At 36.0% G+C, this 14,480-nt stretch overlaps 2 protein-coding genes across 2 annotated transcripts in view; one reads left to right on the forward strand and one right to left on the reverse strand.

Moving 5' to 3' along the window:
- LOC127449036 (growth factor receptor-bound protein 2-like) overlaps positions 1-10,928 on the reverse strand; it is a 57,069-nt gene extending 46,141 nt beyond the window's left edge. The window contains exons 1-2 of the mRNA XM_051712133.1: positions 10,485-10,928; positions 6,285-6,570 (exon numbers count right to left, since the gene is read on the reverse strand). Of these exons, the coding sequence (XP_051568093.1) occupies positions 6,285-6,362 (78 nt within the window). The 5' untranslated portion in view covers positions 6,363-6,570; positions 10,485-10,928. The remainder of the gene's footprint in view (positions 1-6,284; positions 6,571-10,484) is intronic.
- Positions 10,929-12,296: 1,368 nt separating this feature from the next.
- LOC127449028 (melanin-concentrating hormone receptor 1-like) lies at positions 12,297-13,870 on the forward strand. The gene is made up of 2 exons (XM_051712114.1): positions 12,297-12,366; positions 12,876-13,870. Exons 1-2 carry the CDS (start codon positions 12,297-12,299, stop codon positions 13,868-13,870), a joined length of 1,065 nt encoding a protein of 354 aa, XP_051568074.1.
- Positions 13,871-14,480: the final 610 nt, after the last annotated feature.

A 14,480-nucleotide genomic window follows, 5' to 3' on the forward strand; every position in this document is an offset into this window, starting at 1 on the left:
ATATTTTTTGCAAAATCTCGATTTAAAACAAAAAGTGTCAAAACACAAATTTGAATTAATCAGAAAAATCTGAAAAAATGCCCAGCCCTACATTACATGCCAGTTAATTAAAGTATTCGTAATTAATGGCATACATTATTATCTGCTGAGAAAGGCCCCAAAATAATCAATTTAAATAATTCATAATAATTCCAATTTTTATAAATATAATATATAGGGCCTACAATAAATATATATTAAGGATTGAAATTCAGTTTTTAATAATTTACATAACTGTGGCAGATGAATAAATTATTGATTAGACAATACAAAAAGTGACGTAAGAACTCAATAAATAGTTATTTTTAATCCTCATGTCATTGAAGAAGCTTACAGTTGACAGTAATCCGTTTTAAATTGAGTTTGTCAATGTGTGTCCAGTTCTCACATTATGCGTTCTTGCATTCCTTCTGCACTATTTTTAATTGTCGCTCTATGTACATGTGCATGCCACAGACGGACGTGTTTGGAGCATTTCACTGGTATTCAGCATCATAAATGCCACATTTTTAGGATGCTGTGTCAAGTTAAAAGTAGTGGAAACTTTGAAAAGCACATCTCCACCTTCCAGTATTCTGTTGTGCTTCGCCCATCTCTTGTGCTTCCTCCTATGTTAGGAAAATCTGTACACTTATTACGGAATTTACGTATGCATCAGGGGGCATGATTAATTGCGTTCATTTTTTTAACACGTTATTTCTTATATAATTAATGACACTAACAAGTTAAACTGACAGTCCTAGTTAAAATATACTGTCTAGTACTCACTTTCCTGCAACAATAAAACAAGCAGCTTTTAAATGTTTTTTTAATTTTTTTATTAGGGCTGCAACTAACAATTATTATGATAATCAACTAATCTAACGATTATTAGAACGATTATTCAACTATTCAGGTGATTATTGCAACGAATGATCATTAGCTCTTAACTGACTATTCAGCTCATGCCCGAGTTAAAAGGTTGTACTAAACATGCTTACTAACAATAAAGAGGACAAATAATCTTTTAAAAATACCTCTAAATGACATTCACTGAATTAAAGGAAAAAAAAATACTTTTCAAATTTAATTCAGTAATCCTATTGTTTGTTATCAAGAGTTTTTGTCTTGTTTTCCCATTTAAAACGATCTAAAAATCCTTAAAACATGATACATTTACTTTAGATGCAACATACACCGATCAGCAACAACATTAAAACCAACTGCCTAATAATGTGTAGGTCCCCCTTGTGCCGCCAAAACTGAGATTCTATTCTTCTCACCACAACTGTACAGAGTAGTTATCTGAGTTACCGTAGACTTTGTCAGTTCGAACCAGTGTGGTCATTCTCTGTTGACCTCTCTCATCAACAAGGCATTTCTGTCCGCAGAACTGCCACTCAGTTACAGAAATACTCAAACCAGCCCATCTGGCACCAACAATCATGCCATGGTCCAAATCACTGAGATAACATTTTTTTCCCCATCCTGATGGTTGATGTGAACATTCATTGAAGCTCCTGACCCATATCTGCATGATTTTATACACTGCACTGCTGCCACACGATTGGCTGATTAGATAATCACATGCGTGATTGTTGGTGCCAGACGGGCTGGTTTGAGTATTTCTGTAACTGCTGATCTCCTGGGATTTTCACACACAACAGTCTCTAGAATTTACTCAGAACGGTGCCAAAAACAAAAAACATCCAGTGAGCAGCAGTTCTAAGACAGAAACACCTTGTTGATGAGAGAGGTCAACAGAGAATGGCCAGATTGGTTAGAACTGACAAAGTCTACAGTAACTCAGATAACCGCTCTGTACAGTTGTGGTGAGCGGGTTGGTGCTGCTTTGGCAGCACGAGGGGACCTACACAATATTAGGCAGGTGGTTTTAATGTTGTGGCTGATCAGTGTATAAGATGTCAAAAATTGCTTTCAGAGAATGTATCTTGAATATAAGTGTATTTTGTATATAAGTGTATTTTTTCACTTTGTTTTCACATACTTCTGCGAGTGCAGTAAAGACTAAATATACTTGTATTCAAGATATATTATCTGAAAGCAAGTCTAAATATCTTATATGCTGCTTCTCAGGTGAATTCATCTTTTTTAAAGGATTTTTAGATATTTAAAAACATTTGAATTTTTAATATTATTTTCAACATTCACAGTTAACAAAGTTTCTACTGCAGTATAGCTCCCAAAGTAAATGTATGTTGTTTTAAAGAAGTTTTAGATATTTATATTGGAAAACAAGCCAAAACAAAAAATCAAAAACGTATTTTGTTGCTGTGTATAATGAGCAAAGACTACCCTCTCTCACCATTTTGTTCACCTTGATCCATCTTTAACTCACACACACACAAAAAAACCTCTCTTCTTAATATAGCTACATATTGCCGATTTACTTTACGATAAGATACACACCTTGACAAATATATTATGATTCAGTATGTCGCGAGCCATCACGTTATAATCTAACTGCAGCAAGCGTGCGTGAGGGATGAGCGTCTACATGACCTGCTTCCAAGGGTGTAGATTGCATCTACATGTTTCCATTGATCATGGTATAAATATTGGGGGGGGGTTGTACTTGCTTGTTTTGATTATAGAGGGATTACCTCCCCCCCATCACCCCTGGAAACTACGCCCCTGCCTGCTTCCTTCTTATTTGAACTTTAATGAAGGATGCATTAAAGATATAACGCCAGGGTGTTTGCTTTTTAGACGCTCTGACATGCAAGTTTTGCTTAAGCGGAACGGCAGCACCGGCTCAGTTTTATTTTACAATGAGAATGCTTCTGTATGCACTTATTGTATAATTTCCTCAGACTTTGCGATCTACATCACCTGAAGCTGTTTGGAGTGCATCTGGACTGTGAGCTGTGTTTTCTCCTCAATCAGGAGGGAGCTGCAGTGCTCCTCTCACACGTCATCATTACAGTTTAATATGAACTCATGTTACGTTACTTGAGATCAAACGACTACTCGACAACGAAAATTTTGACGACAAATTTTTGTCGATAACGTCGACTAATCGTTTCAGCCCTACTTTGTATTGAGCCAAGAGGTCAGTGTGTGACGTTTCGATCTTCTATTGGTCACTCATCCTCTCGCCATATGGATTTGCGGTTTCAGAGTTCACCAAACTTGAACTTTCGATTAGGGATGTGCATGAGTAATCGAGTACTCATTCTGCACCAGATACTAGAGTATTAAAAACAGTACTGGAATATCGCAAATTAATTTTCCTTTACACATTTGCCTGCTGTGAGAAGCGCTGAATTACACTGTTTTTCCCTCTGAATCTATCACAAAATCTCAGTTACAATTAAGTCCATTGGGGAAGAGTGTCATTGAGGTGTTCAATGAGAGAATAAGATATCATGGCTTCTGTGCTTTTGAAAGCAACTGTTTGGCAATATTAAGATTCTTATTTAATTCTAGAGTATCTAATTTTACTCTGTTTGTATTCGGTTCTTGTTAGTCATGCAAACTAACAGACAAGGATCAGCTTTTATTCAAATAAAATGTGAAGCGAACTAGGATGCTGATCAGACCAGTATGTGAGTATGCGTATTCAATCTTTGAACACCAGCAGAGCACATTTTATAAAAAGCAAATTTTCACCACTTGTTTTTCTGAAATGCAAATGTTTTTTTCTGTTATTTTTAAATAATTTTTTTGTTTTTATTCATTCATATTTTTCTTTACATTTGTTGAAGTTATCTTATTTTGAAACCGTTCTTGGTAACATTTATGAATAAAACAAAATATAAGATTCACGTACGTGTCGTGTTATTTTTAATTTGTGCGTAATTGAATACTAGTTTTTGTGGGTTAGAGAACTTGACTACAAAATTACTCGAAAATGCCCATACCTACTAAAAAATTTTCTCATGAGCTTGCATTTCCGGTCTCCTGCATTCATATGCGTTTAAATGGGAGTGAAAGGAGAACAAAAAGTAGTGTGACCGCCCCTTAAGCAAGGATATGAGAAAATATTTTAAAATAAAAAAAAAAAAAATACACATTCTTAAGAATTGCATCAACAAAATTATTCTGGTATGTACCACAATTAAAATATTCCTGTTTTTAAAATGAATTAGGCCTATCATAGAGATTATTATCATCCCAAAAAAAATAATAATAATAATAATTTTGTTTGCTTTGTTACACATTAAAATACCCCCAATTTTTTTTCAAATATTTTCTCTACCCTTGTCAATAAGCAACCAACAACCATGCAAATATATAAAATATTATATATATATATATACTGTATATACACTACCGGTCAAAAGTTTTGAAACACTTGACTGAAATGTTTCTCATGATCTTAAAATTTTCTTGATCTGAAGGCGTATGCTTAAATGTTTAAAATTAGTTTTGTAGACAAAAATATAATTGTGCCACCATATTAATTTATTTCATTATAAAACTAACATTTAATAAAAAAAAAAAATACGTTTTTGAAATTGATGACTTGGACCAAATAATAAAGAAAAGCAGCCAATAAGTGCCCAACATAGATGGAAACTCCTTCAATACTGTTCAAAAAGCATCCCAGGGTGATACCTCAAGAAGTTGGTTGAGAAAATGTCAAGAGTACATGTCTGCAAATTCTAGGTAAAGGGTGACTACTTTGAAGATGCTAAAATATAACACAGTTTTGATTTATTTTGGATTTTGTTTAGTCACAACATAATTCCCATAGTTCCATTTATGTTATTCCATACTTTTGATGACTTTACTATTATTCTAAAATGTGAAGAAAAAAATATACAATAAAGAATGAGTGTGTTTCAAAACTTTTGACCGGTAGTGTGTGTGTGTGTATATATATATATATATATATATATATATATATATATATATATATATATATTTACCAGGGCAGAAGGATGGGTGGATAAATTTTTCTGTGTTTCATGTTTCTCTAACAAAGCTCTAGTTTGAGATCCTTGCTTTAGAATAGAGGTGGGGAACCTTTTTTCAATTGAGGGCCATTTGTGTATTTACAAAATTATTTGCGGACCATACAATTGCTTGCAATTTCTGATTGTGGGTTGAAATTAAGGTATGCATTCCATTATGTGCTCATGCACCAAGATCAAAAAAAAAAAAAAAAAAAAAAAAGTTCTTTCTATTATACATTATACAATATTTTAATCATTATTTCAAATTGTTTTTTTTTTTTTTTACAGTTAATTGAATTAAGACCATTTTTTTGCATTTAAATTTTTTCTCGGATGGCCTCGCGGGCCAGGTAAAATGGTCTTGTGGGCCTTATATGGCCCTGAGGCCTGACGTTCCCCACCCCTGCTTCAGAAGATAAAAAAGTGTGCATTTCAAACCCTATAGCTCAGAGTTGCCCTTGAGAGATGAACCGTTACTGACCGTCAGCTACTGTTAAACTTGGCACAACATCTTTATACCTTCATGTGTGTGCCAAATACACTAGGCCTCATACTGCAGTAATTTGAAGTAAAACGAAGATCAATAAGGCAACGTTTGATTGTCCTCAAGTTGGCAGCAGGCAGAAGCACTTTTGTACACTGCTGATTAAAAGTTGTCTGGAACGTTGAGAATGATGTGGAGCTTTGAAGCTTTGTATTTTGCTAGATCAAAAGGTCCAGTGGGGCAGAATAGCTGATACATGGCCTAAATTAAATTAGCAGGATGGCAAGCACTCCTGAATCCAGTCCAAAGCCTTTTGAATGGAGCTGAATCCTTTGGGGGGCGGGGGGTTGGGTGCGGGTTGTCAGGGTGGCTGACCTTGGTTCAGAAGCAGGACAACAGCTTGACAAAGCCTACGTGTATATTTATGTTACAGGCTTAAGAAAATGGCAGACATGCAATCACCACCTCTTTTCTCTGATTAATACTTAATCATTTAATATTAAGTGCCATTTAATACAGTTGGAGACCACTTGGAATTCACTGACAATGTTCTGCAGTACAAAACTTAAAGAGAAGCCAGTTCAAAGCTGATGAACAAGGTTACAAAAGGGCCAAGAGTTGATCACAATGCCACTGAGATGGTGACAAACAGCAGACTATAATTAATTGTCTCGGTTACAACAAATACTAACACTGAATAAAGTTAATGTGTCTGTAACTCTGTATAAACCAGTTGTTTAAACAGGATAAACAGATCAACTTGTTAAGAAGTTAGTGTAAATATAGGGCTTCTCATAAACTGATCATATACAGAAGGACAGGAATGAAAGATGCAGCAGTAATCTATAACAATGACTTACCTTTAAAATCTCTCCTCGTTTGAAACTTAATTCATCATCCGCAGTGGCTTTAAAATCGTACTTTGCTATTGCCTCCATGGCACAGACTGTGTGGAAACGAGACAGATATACAGCTCCTGAAGAAAGTGTCTCTTAAGGCAGAAGGTCTTTCTAACACGCTTGACTGATCTGACTCAATCTCCTAATTTTTGTCTTCGTTCCAGCTGACCATGGAATGCCAGATCTTCCTTAACTGCGTGCTGTCAACCGGCAGATGGACATAAAGATTTCAGCCACATGGAGTTATCTATGGACAATACAAAAAGAACATGCTTTTCAGATCTAGTTTGAAGCAGCTGTGCAACATAGATACACTAAATGCTATACGCAAGTACAAAGGGAACAAAATAACTGGGTCGAGCTGACGTTTGCCAGCAACCGACCATAAGCCAATAAGAGCAATGAGACGTAATGAGGGGTGTCTTGGTGATGTTGGATGCTGGTGGGATCTCGAGTCATGCAGATCTGACCACGGTAAAGACAGTTTGCAGTTTGAAATTCAGACTTTGATTGGCTATAAACCCGCTATGCACTGTCGTAGACATGTAAATAATGTTGCATGTTATTCTTCATGATTTGTGAATTCGGATGACAACATCCTCCGCTCTGCAATCGGTCTTTACATTTTACGACTTTTCATTTTCTAATGCAAATAGCTCCAGGATTTGAACACCTGGATGACTGAAGCCACTCTCATCTTAACCAGTCTGATTTGCGAATTTTTTCACAGCAATTTGTTTTCCTTTTAACCCTTTTTAAGTCCATGAGTCGGGACGGTGACAAATAAGCGCTCTTCACTTTTCACTCTTCACTTTCACATTTCCAGCAAACACAGATCAGTTTTTGTCTCTTAACCATTTTTCGAGTTCTGAAGTCAACAGTTTACCTAAAAAATCTGTGTTTAAAAAAAAGAAAGTTTTAAAAAAGATGTTCCATTCTGGAAACACTAGTTTCACACAAAACTGGATTTGTGAAAACTTTCAGATTGATTTTAGTCCTTTTAATGGCTTCATGCATATTGGCATTGTGAAAAATTAAGGATGTAAGTCAAAAAAGTAATAAAAGGCCTAAACCTCTAGGCCTCAAACTGAGTAAAATCAATCTGTGAAAGTTTTCACAAATCCAATTTTGTGTGAAACTAGTGTTTTTCCATCATAATTATCATGTTTGATAAAATTATCAAAAACTGATCTGTGAAAAAATTCACAAATCAGGATGGTCTACTTATGCCTATAGTGTGACACATTTAGGTGCTCATTTTGTAGAATGGAAAAACACTAGTTTCACACAAAACTGGATTTGTGAAAACTTTCACAGATTGATTTTATTCAGTTTGATGGTTTCGTGCATATTGGCATTGTGAAAAATGAATTTTCTATGCCATAAAAACCAATAAACTTCTTATAATTCTACAAAATGAGCACCTAAATGTGTCACTATAGGCATAAATAGACCATCCTGATTTGTGAATTGTTTCACAGATCAGTTTTTGATAATTTTATCAAACATGATAATTATGATGGAAAAACACAAAACTGGATTTGTGAAAACTTTCACAGATTGATTTTACTCAGTTTGAGGCCTAGAGGTTTAGGCCTTTTATTACTTTTTTGGCTTACATCCTTAATTTTTCACAATGCCAATATGCATGAAACCATCAAACTGAATAAAATCAATCTGTGAAAGTTTTCACAAATCCAGTTTTGTGTGAAATTAGTGTTTTTCCATCATAATTATCATGTTTCCAGAATGGAACCTCTCAAAGCCTATAACACAGATTTTTTAGGTAAACTATTGACTCCAGAACTCAAAAAATGGTTAAGAGACAAAAACTGATCTGTGAAAAAATTCACAAATCATCAAGGTCTTTTTGAGCCTACTGTGACCTGTGAAGATGGTCAGTTTTTAGAATTATAAGCTGATTTCCAATTATTACTCAAGGCAATGCAGGTAGAGCAGTAAGACACAATCAAACGTGACCAAATGTTATTGTGAAGGTTTCCACAAATCAGGCTCTATCTAAAACAAGTACATCTTCATGAACCCAGACTGTGTGTTAGCTGGAAATGTGAAAGTGATGAGTGAAAACTGCTAATTTGTCACCGTCCTGACTCATGGACTTAAAAAGGGTTGACAGGAAAACAAACTGTTGTGCAAAAATTCACAAATCAGACCGGTCAAGATGAGAGTGATTTCTGTCTTCTAGGTGTTCAACTTTAGGAGCTATTTGCATTAGAAAATGAAGAGTCTTAAAATGACAGATTACAGAGCGGAGGATGATGTCATCTGAATTCACAAATCATAAAGAATCACATGCAACATTATTTACATTTCTACGAAAGTGCATAGTGGGTTTATAGCTAATCAAAATCTGAATTTCAAACCGCAAACTATCTTTACCGCAGTACGGATCTGATACATTTGTAACAATAACCTACAAATGGTTCTTAAACATCAACTAATTACAGTGCAAATTCTTTATTTCTGAACCCAAAGCTTCATTATCAGGGTTGGGTTATTTTTGAAATGTATTCCACTACAGATTACAGAATACATGCTGTAAAATGTAATTTGTAACGTATTCCGTTTGATTACTCAAGGTCAGTAACGTATTCTAAATACTTTGGATCACTTCTTCAGCACTGGTAGATTTTTTTCACATGTTTTGACTATAAAAACTCTGCCAGTACAGTAAGACAAAATACACATGTTAAAAATACATTCTCTGATAAACATAAATATCTTATGCAGTGTTGTTACTAAAACAAGATAAATAAAATTGATCTTGTTTTAAAGATTTTTAGATATTTTTACAGGAAAACAATACCAAAATTATTATCAAGAATGTGATTTTTGCACTAATATCAAAGGTCTTATTAGAAAAAAAGAAATTATGATCCATCATGAATTTTCTTGATAAAAAATGATCGTGCCTGGTAACATGTGCATGTAAAATGGCTAAGTAGCATCTTAGCTTAGCGTAAAACTGACAATTTACAGGTTTATTTCTATTACTCCTCTGTCTGCTTGTATGAATGTAACACATAATTGTTCAAACGCTCTTTGGATCGCATCATTTATATGTATAAATGTTTTCCATCTGAAAGGACTAAATATTAAATGAAACAAATGACAATAAAATGCAAAGTAATCTCTTCAGTAATCAAAATACTTTTTGAATGTAACTATATTAATTACCAATGATTTAAACTGTAATTGTAGTGGAATACAGTTACTTGTATTTTGTATTTTAAATATGTAATCCCGTTACATGTATTCCGTTACTCCCCAACCCTGTTCATTATGGACACTGGATATTCACGTGAAGATAACGTTTTGATCTTATAAGGGGCCGTTCAGACCAAACACGTTCTTGTGCTAAAAAGGCTACACACAATGTAATGCATATCACAGAACACAGGTGTCTCGAGACGCCCTTTTAAAAGTTGACGTTGTTTTTTTGTTTTTTTTTTTTAACTAAAACGCGATCTGGCGCAAGACACTGAAAGAAAAAGCTGGACGCGGCGCAACGGTCAAATACATCCGTCAAGCGCGTTTTTACATAGAAAACCCCTGGAAAAAGAGCGCAGATGAATACAAAACGCGTTTGGTGTGAACGGCCAAACATCGCTAGGGCGACGCGACACACTTGACCGCTCGCATTATAATCAGGCTGTCAACACTGCAGGCATGTGTTAATTCAAAGTTAACTGCGCACTCATTGTGCAGTGGGCCCCGTTTGCAGGTCTCGTCGTTTGCTTGTAGTGTAAGCTACACCGCAAGTAGACAGCTCCTCTGATTATAACCAAAACACTGGAGTTTGACGCTTCGCTCGTTTGCAGTGTACATGGGATATTTATATAATACTAAATAGGCTATATAAGTGTTTAGGGTTGAATGAACGGATTTATTCAATGACGAATATGTTGTGAAGATCGGATTCTTTGTTTTTTTTTTTTAACTTTTCAGCCTAGCGGATCACTCAATCAACAACACCAGAACAGAAATTCCCTCCTTCTTCCGCAGTTTCATCTCATTTTCCCCCACAGCTAGAGGATTTCTATCCTGCAACCGTTCGATATCAGTCCAACTAAAACGAGTCGAGCAGTTCTTTATTTACACGCATCTTTACATTTACTGATTAGATAATGCAACACTTACCCACAACACAGATGTGCAGAAAATCTCCGTCTCCAAGTCTTTACGCAGCGACAAAAGGCCTTATTTCAAAATACGGCATTTTTGCAACTCTAAAATGTTACACGTCTTTCTCTCTCGCCCTGTTTCAGTTCATTTTCCCGACTCCGAGAGCAGCTCTAGGAAAAGCAAGCGGACAATTAATTTCCGCTTCCTCTGTTATGGTCCCAATCGGTCCCAATAGTTCGCAAAGACGGGAGAGGTCCAAAAAAAATAAACTTCGCACACAGAATTATTAAAGCGAAACCACACAAACCGACAGCGGATTCTGAGACGTTATTTTACGCCACGTTTCCTGTCATCTTAATCTTTTCATCTCTCACTTTGAAGATGGTAAAAGAGACTGGCATAAAACAGGATAGATTGGTTGTTCCAGTTCTCCAACAGTGCAATACAGCATTGCGCACACAGATGAGCGGAGCGACATCTAGTGGCTCAAGGGTTAAACTACTGCATAATTCAGAGATTATTCTGGCTGCACTCAGCCTATTTTATTTATAAGTAAACATTTTCAGGACAATTATTAGCATTTACAGAAGTCCAGTATATAAATACAAATAAACAACATGTAGGGGTAAAAAAAAAAAAAAAAAAAAAAAAAAAAAAAAAAAAAAGAGGAGAAAACACATATTCATACAAGAGGAAAGCAGATGATATTTTTCAGAGGTATTGAAATAATAATACTGGATAATGCAGTGGTTCTCAATCAGGGGGCCGGAGCCTCAACAAACTTCCAATGGGGCCTCAAGATGAAAATAATCAAAAACTGGTCTGTCAATGTTGTCTTTGTCAATAGGGGGGCCTTGGAATCAAAAAGGTTTAGAACCACTCTTGTCACATGTCACGCGCACACAAACACTCTGCCTATGAGCACATGTCTTGTTCCTTTGCGGAGAGTGCTAGCAATGTCACACTTGCATGTGAGGTTGAGGGTGCATGTCTGCAATAGGCCCTTCTGATTTTTTTGCAGACCAGAATGCAAAACTATACATACAGCAACTGCCCAATTTGACCGGATGTCGCTAAACAAGCGTTTAAAAATAATGTCGTTTTAAAATAACTCATTTTAAAACTTGAATCTAAATCTAAACCTTACATCGAAATGTTGAGCAAAATATTTAACCTAAGCCTATGTAAATAAGGGATTTATGTATAAATCAGAAATGACATTATCACTGGACTGTCTCTAGAGGCAGTTTTCCAAGTTGGCTATGGCGAATACTATGTTACAAAGAGAAATGTTACAGTGACACAAATACACACATACTATATAGACTCACAAGCCTTGCATCACTATTTGAACAACTGCAAACATGAGAAAAAAAAAAAAAAAAAGAACACTGCAAACGGCAGACGCCATAGTGATGCACTGATACAGTGGCGCAATTTCCATTCATAACAGGAGGTGTCAGCTGCTGTCGAAGGACCGTCAGTGAGTGTTCATCTCTGCAGACAGACGGGCACTCGTACACTTGGGCTGCGGATGCTGCCTGCTCTTCGCCTCAAGCAATCTCAAGCTCTTTAAACAAGTTTTCCACGTTTTCCTCTTGAAGTACATTTGTAAAGCCCAGGATTATTTTTCCGTTTTGAATTTGTTCATTGCGCACAGCTATGTTGAATGTCACGTTTATGGTTTGAGTAAGGAACACTAATAAATAAGTAGCTAGTGTGAGAAGCTGCTGTAGATGTGTGACTTTCAGTGTCAGACTTTCAGGTATCAGCTGGTTTGTTCGATTTACCGTAATTTACAGATGTGTTTCTGTCACAATTTTCTTCATGGATTTTTCGGAAGACTCATCTGAAAACTCATCTGTGTCTCTGTTTAACTCATCGGAACATATACAAGGTAGGCAGATATTGTAGGGAATCTAATGCAGTTCTGTGGACAGCAGATGTACTGTTTCTCAGTGTAACAGGTATGAAACAGAACAGATATTTTAAGCTTTCTTTTTTCACCAACGAGAAAAGGTGTACTCTTCAAATTCTGACATTTTTGATAAGTATAGCCAACTTTACATGAAGAATGTCATGTGTAATAATCTATTAACCTAATTCTTCTACTATTACTATTACTACTACTGCTAATAATAATAACAACAACAAAGCAAAACTATTATTTTATTTAAATAATTATTTAATTGTATTTTATATAACAAGAACAATAATAATAACAATTATAATTACAATATTATATTAATTATTATTAAAATATTAATATAATACGGCAATAATGTATAGTATTACAATAATATATATATATATATATATATTGAATGTACATATTTATCTTAATTAATACACTTTGTAAATTTATACATGTAGAATCAGATCTTATGTGTTTCATTGTGTGCTTAGTGACCATGAGGGATCAGTATGGAAATGCCATCTTGCTCAGTATTTTTGGGACCATATGCGTCTTGGGCATCACTGGAAACTCTATTGTCATCTACACTATCATTAAAAAGACCAAGTGCCAGGCTAAACTGACAGTACCTGACATTTTCATATTTAATCTCTCTATTGTGGATTTGCTCTTCCTCCTGGGCATGCCCTTTCTCATCCATCAGCTCCTGGGCAACGGATCTTGGTGTTTTGGGGCCACCATGTGCAAAGTTATCTCCGCTTTAGATTCAAACAGCCAGACAGTGAGCACCTACATCCTTACAGTTATGACCCTGGACCGTTATGTGGCCACTGTCCACCCCTTTCGCTTCAACCATGTTCGTACACCCTGTGTCGCTGGAATTATGGTGGGGATGGTGTGGACACTGTCGCTAATCTCCATCACCCCTGTCCTAATGTACACTGGACTCATGCCTCTTCACAGTGGTCGGGTGGGATGTGCTCTCCTGCTACCAAATCCATCCACCAATATCTGCTGGTTCACAATATATCAGTTTGTGCTGACATTCGCCCTTCCACTCATGGTTATATGTGTGGTATTCTTCAAAATCTTAAAGCACATGTCAACCACGGTGGCTCCTCTCCCCCCGAGGAACCAACAGGTACGCACTAAGAGTGTGACCCGCATGGCTGTGGCCATCTGTTTAGCCTTTTTCATCTGTTGGGCTCCATACTACTTCCTCCAGTTTGTCCATCTGGGTATACAGAAACCCAATTCTTTGTTTTATTATGTCTATCACATTGCCATTAGTATGGGTTATGCTAACAGCTGCATCAACCCATTCCTCTATATTATTCTGAGCAAGACCTTTAAGCGCCAGATTATTGTAGCCATACAGCCTATGCACAACCACTTCCAGGTCAACCCAAGATCCACAGAGGCAAGTGTGTCACTGCAACTGGCTGCAGAATGCCAAAGACATTGTCATAGTGATGGCTCTGAATAGTGGTGAATTTCTGCTGGTCTGATCAGTGTTTGTTCAAAACCTAATTTAAAAAATATTATGGAGATTACAGATGATAAATGGCTTGAGTGCCAGGATTTAAATGCTTTCTTGGGCAAGTTGGAATATATTCAGAAGATCTGCGAAGGCTTTTGAAATGCAAGGGAATACAGAGCACAAAAGAGTGACTGACAGTCAGGCTGAACAGTTCAGAGGCAAGTCGAGGAGTTTTGAGCAGCTCAGCAAGTACATGCAGACAGATAACAATGCCTGTCATGAAACTGCAGCTGCCTGTCATTTACACAGTGTTATACTTTATTACTGTACTTATGATGTTGATTAAAGAGAGAATATTGAATGGAGAAATAAAGTGATAAAACAACAGATTAATATATTGTAACATATTGTCTGTATGTGTGTGTCTTATATTAGGTATTTATTCATCATCTCTAAATGATGAGCTTGTCTACTTAACAAACTGTCTTCTGTTTACTGTCACCTTAATTTCATTTTAATTAAACTATGTGTCTTTTGAATAGGAAACAGTTCAACAGTAAGCATTGCGTATTGTCATTGTGCTTGAATTTTTATTGTGGCAGTTATTTTGGAACTT

Source organism: Myxocyprinus asiaticus, chromosome 12 (assembly GCF_019703515.2).
Source record: "Myxocyprinus asiaticus isolate MX2 ecotype Aquarium Trade chromosome 12, UBuf_Myxa_2, whole genome shotgun sequence".
Classification (NCBI taxonomy): Eukaryota; Metazoa; Chordata; class Actinopteri; order Cypriniformes; family Catostomidae; genus Myxocyprinus; species Myxocyprinus asiaticus.

Excerpts from the sequence above, each read along its gene's own strand:
- LOC127449028 (XM_051712114.1), top strand. The coding sequence starts at position 12,297 with ATGGATTTTTCGGAAGACTCATCTGAAAACTCATCTGTGTCTCTGTTT. Across the intron at positions 12,367-12,875 it reads CTCATCGGAACATATACAAG|TGACCATGAGGGATCAGTAT; the intron begins GTAGGCAGATAT and ends TTGTGTGCTTAG.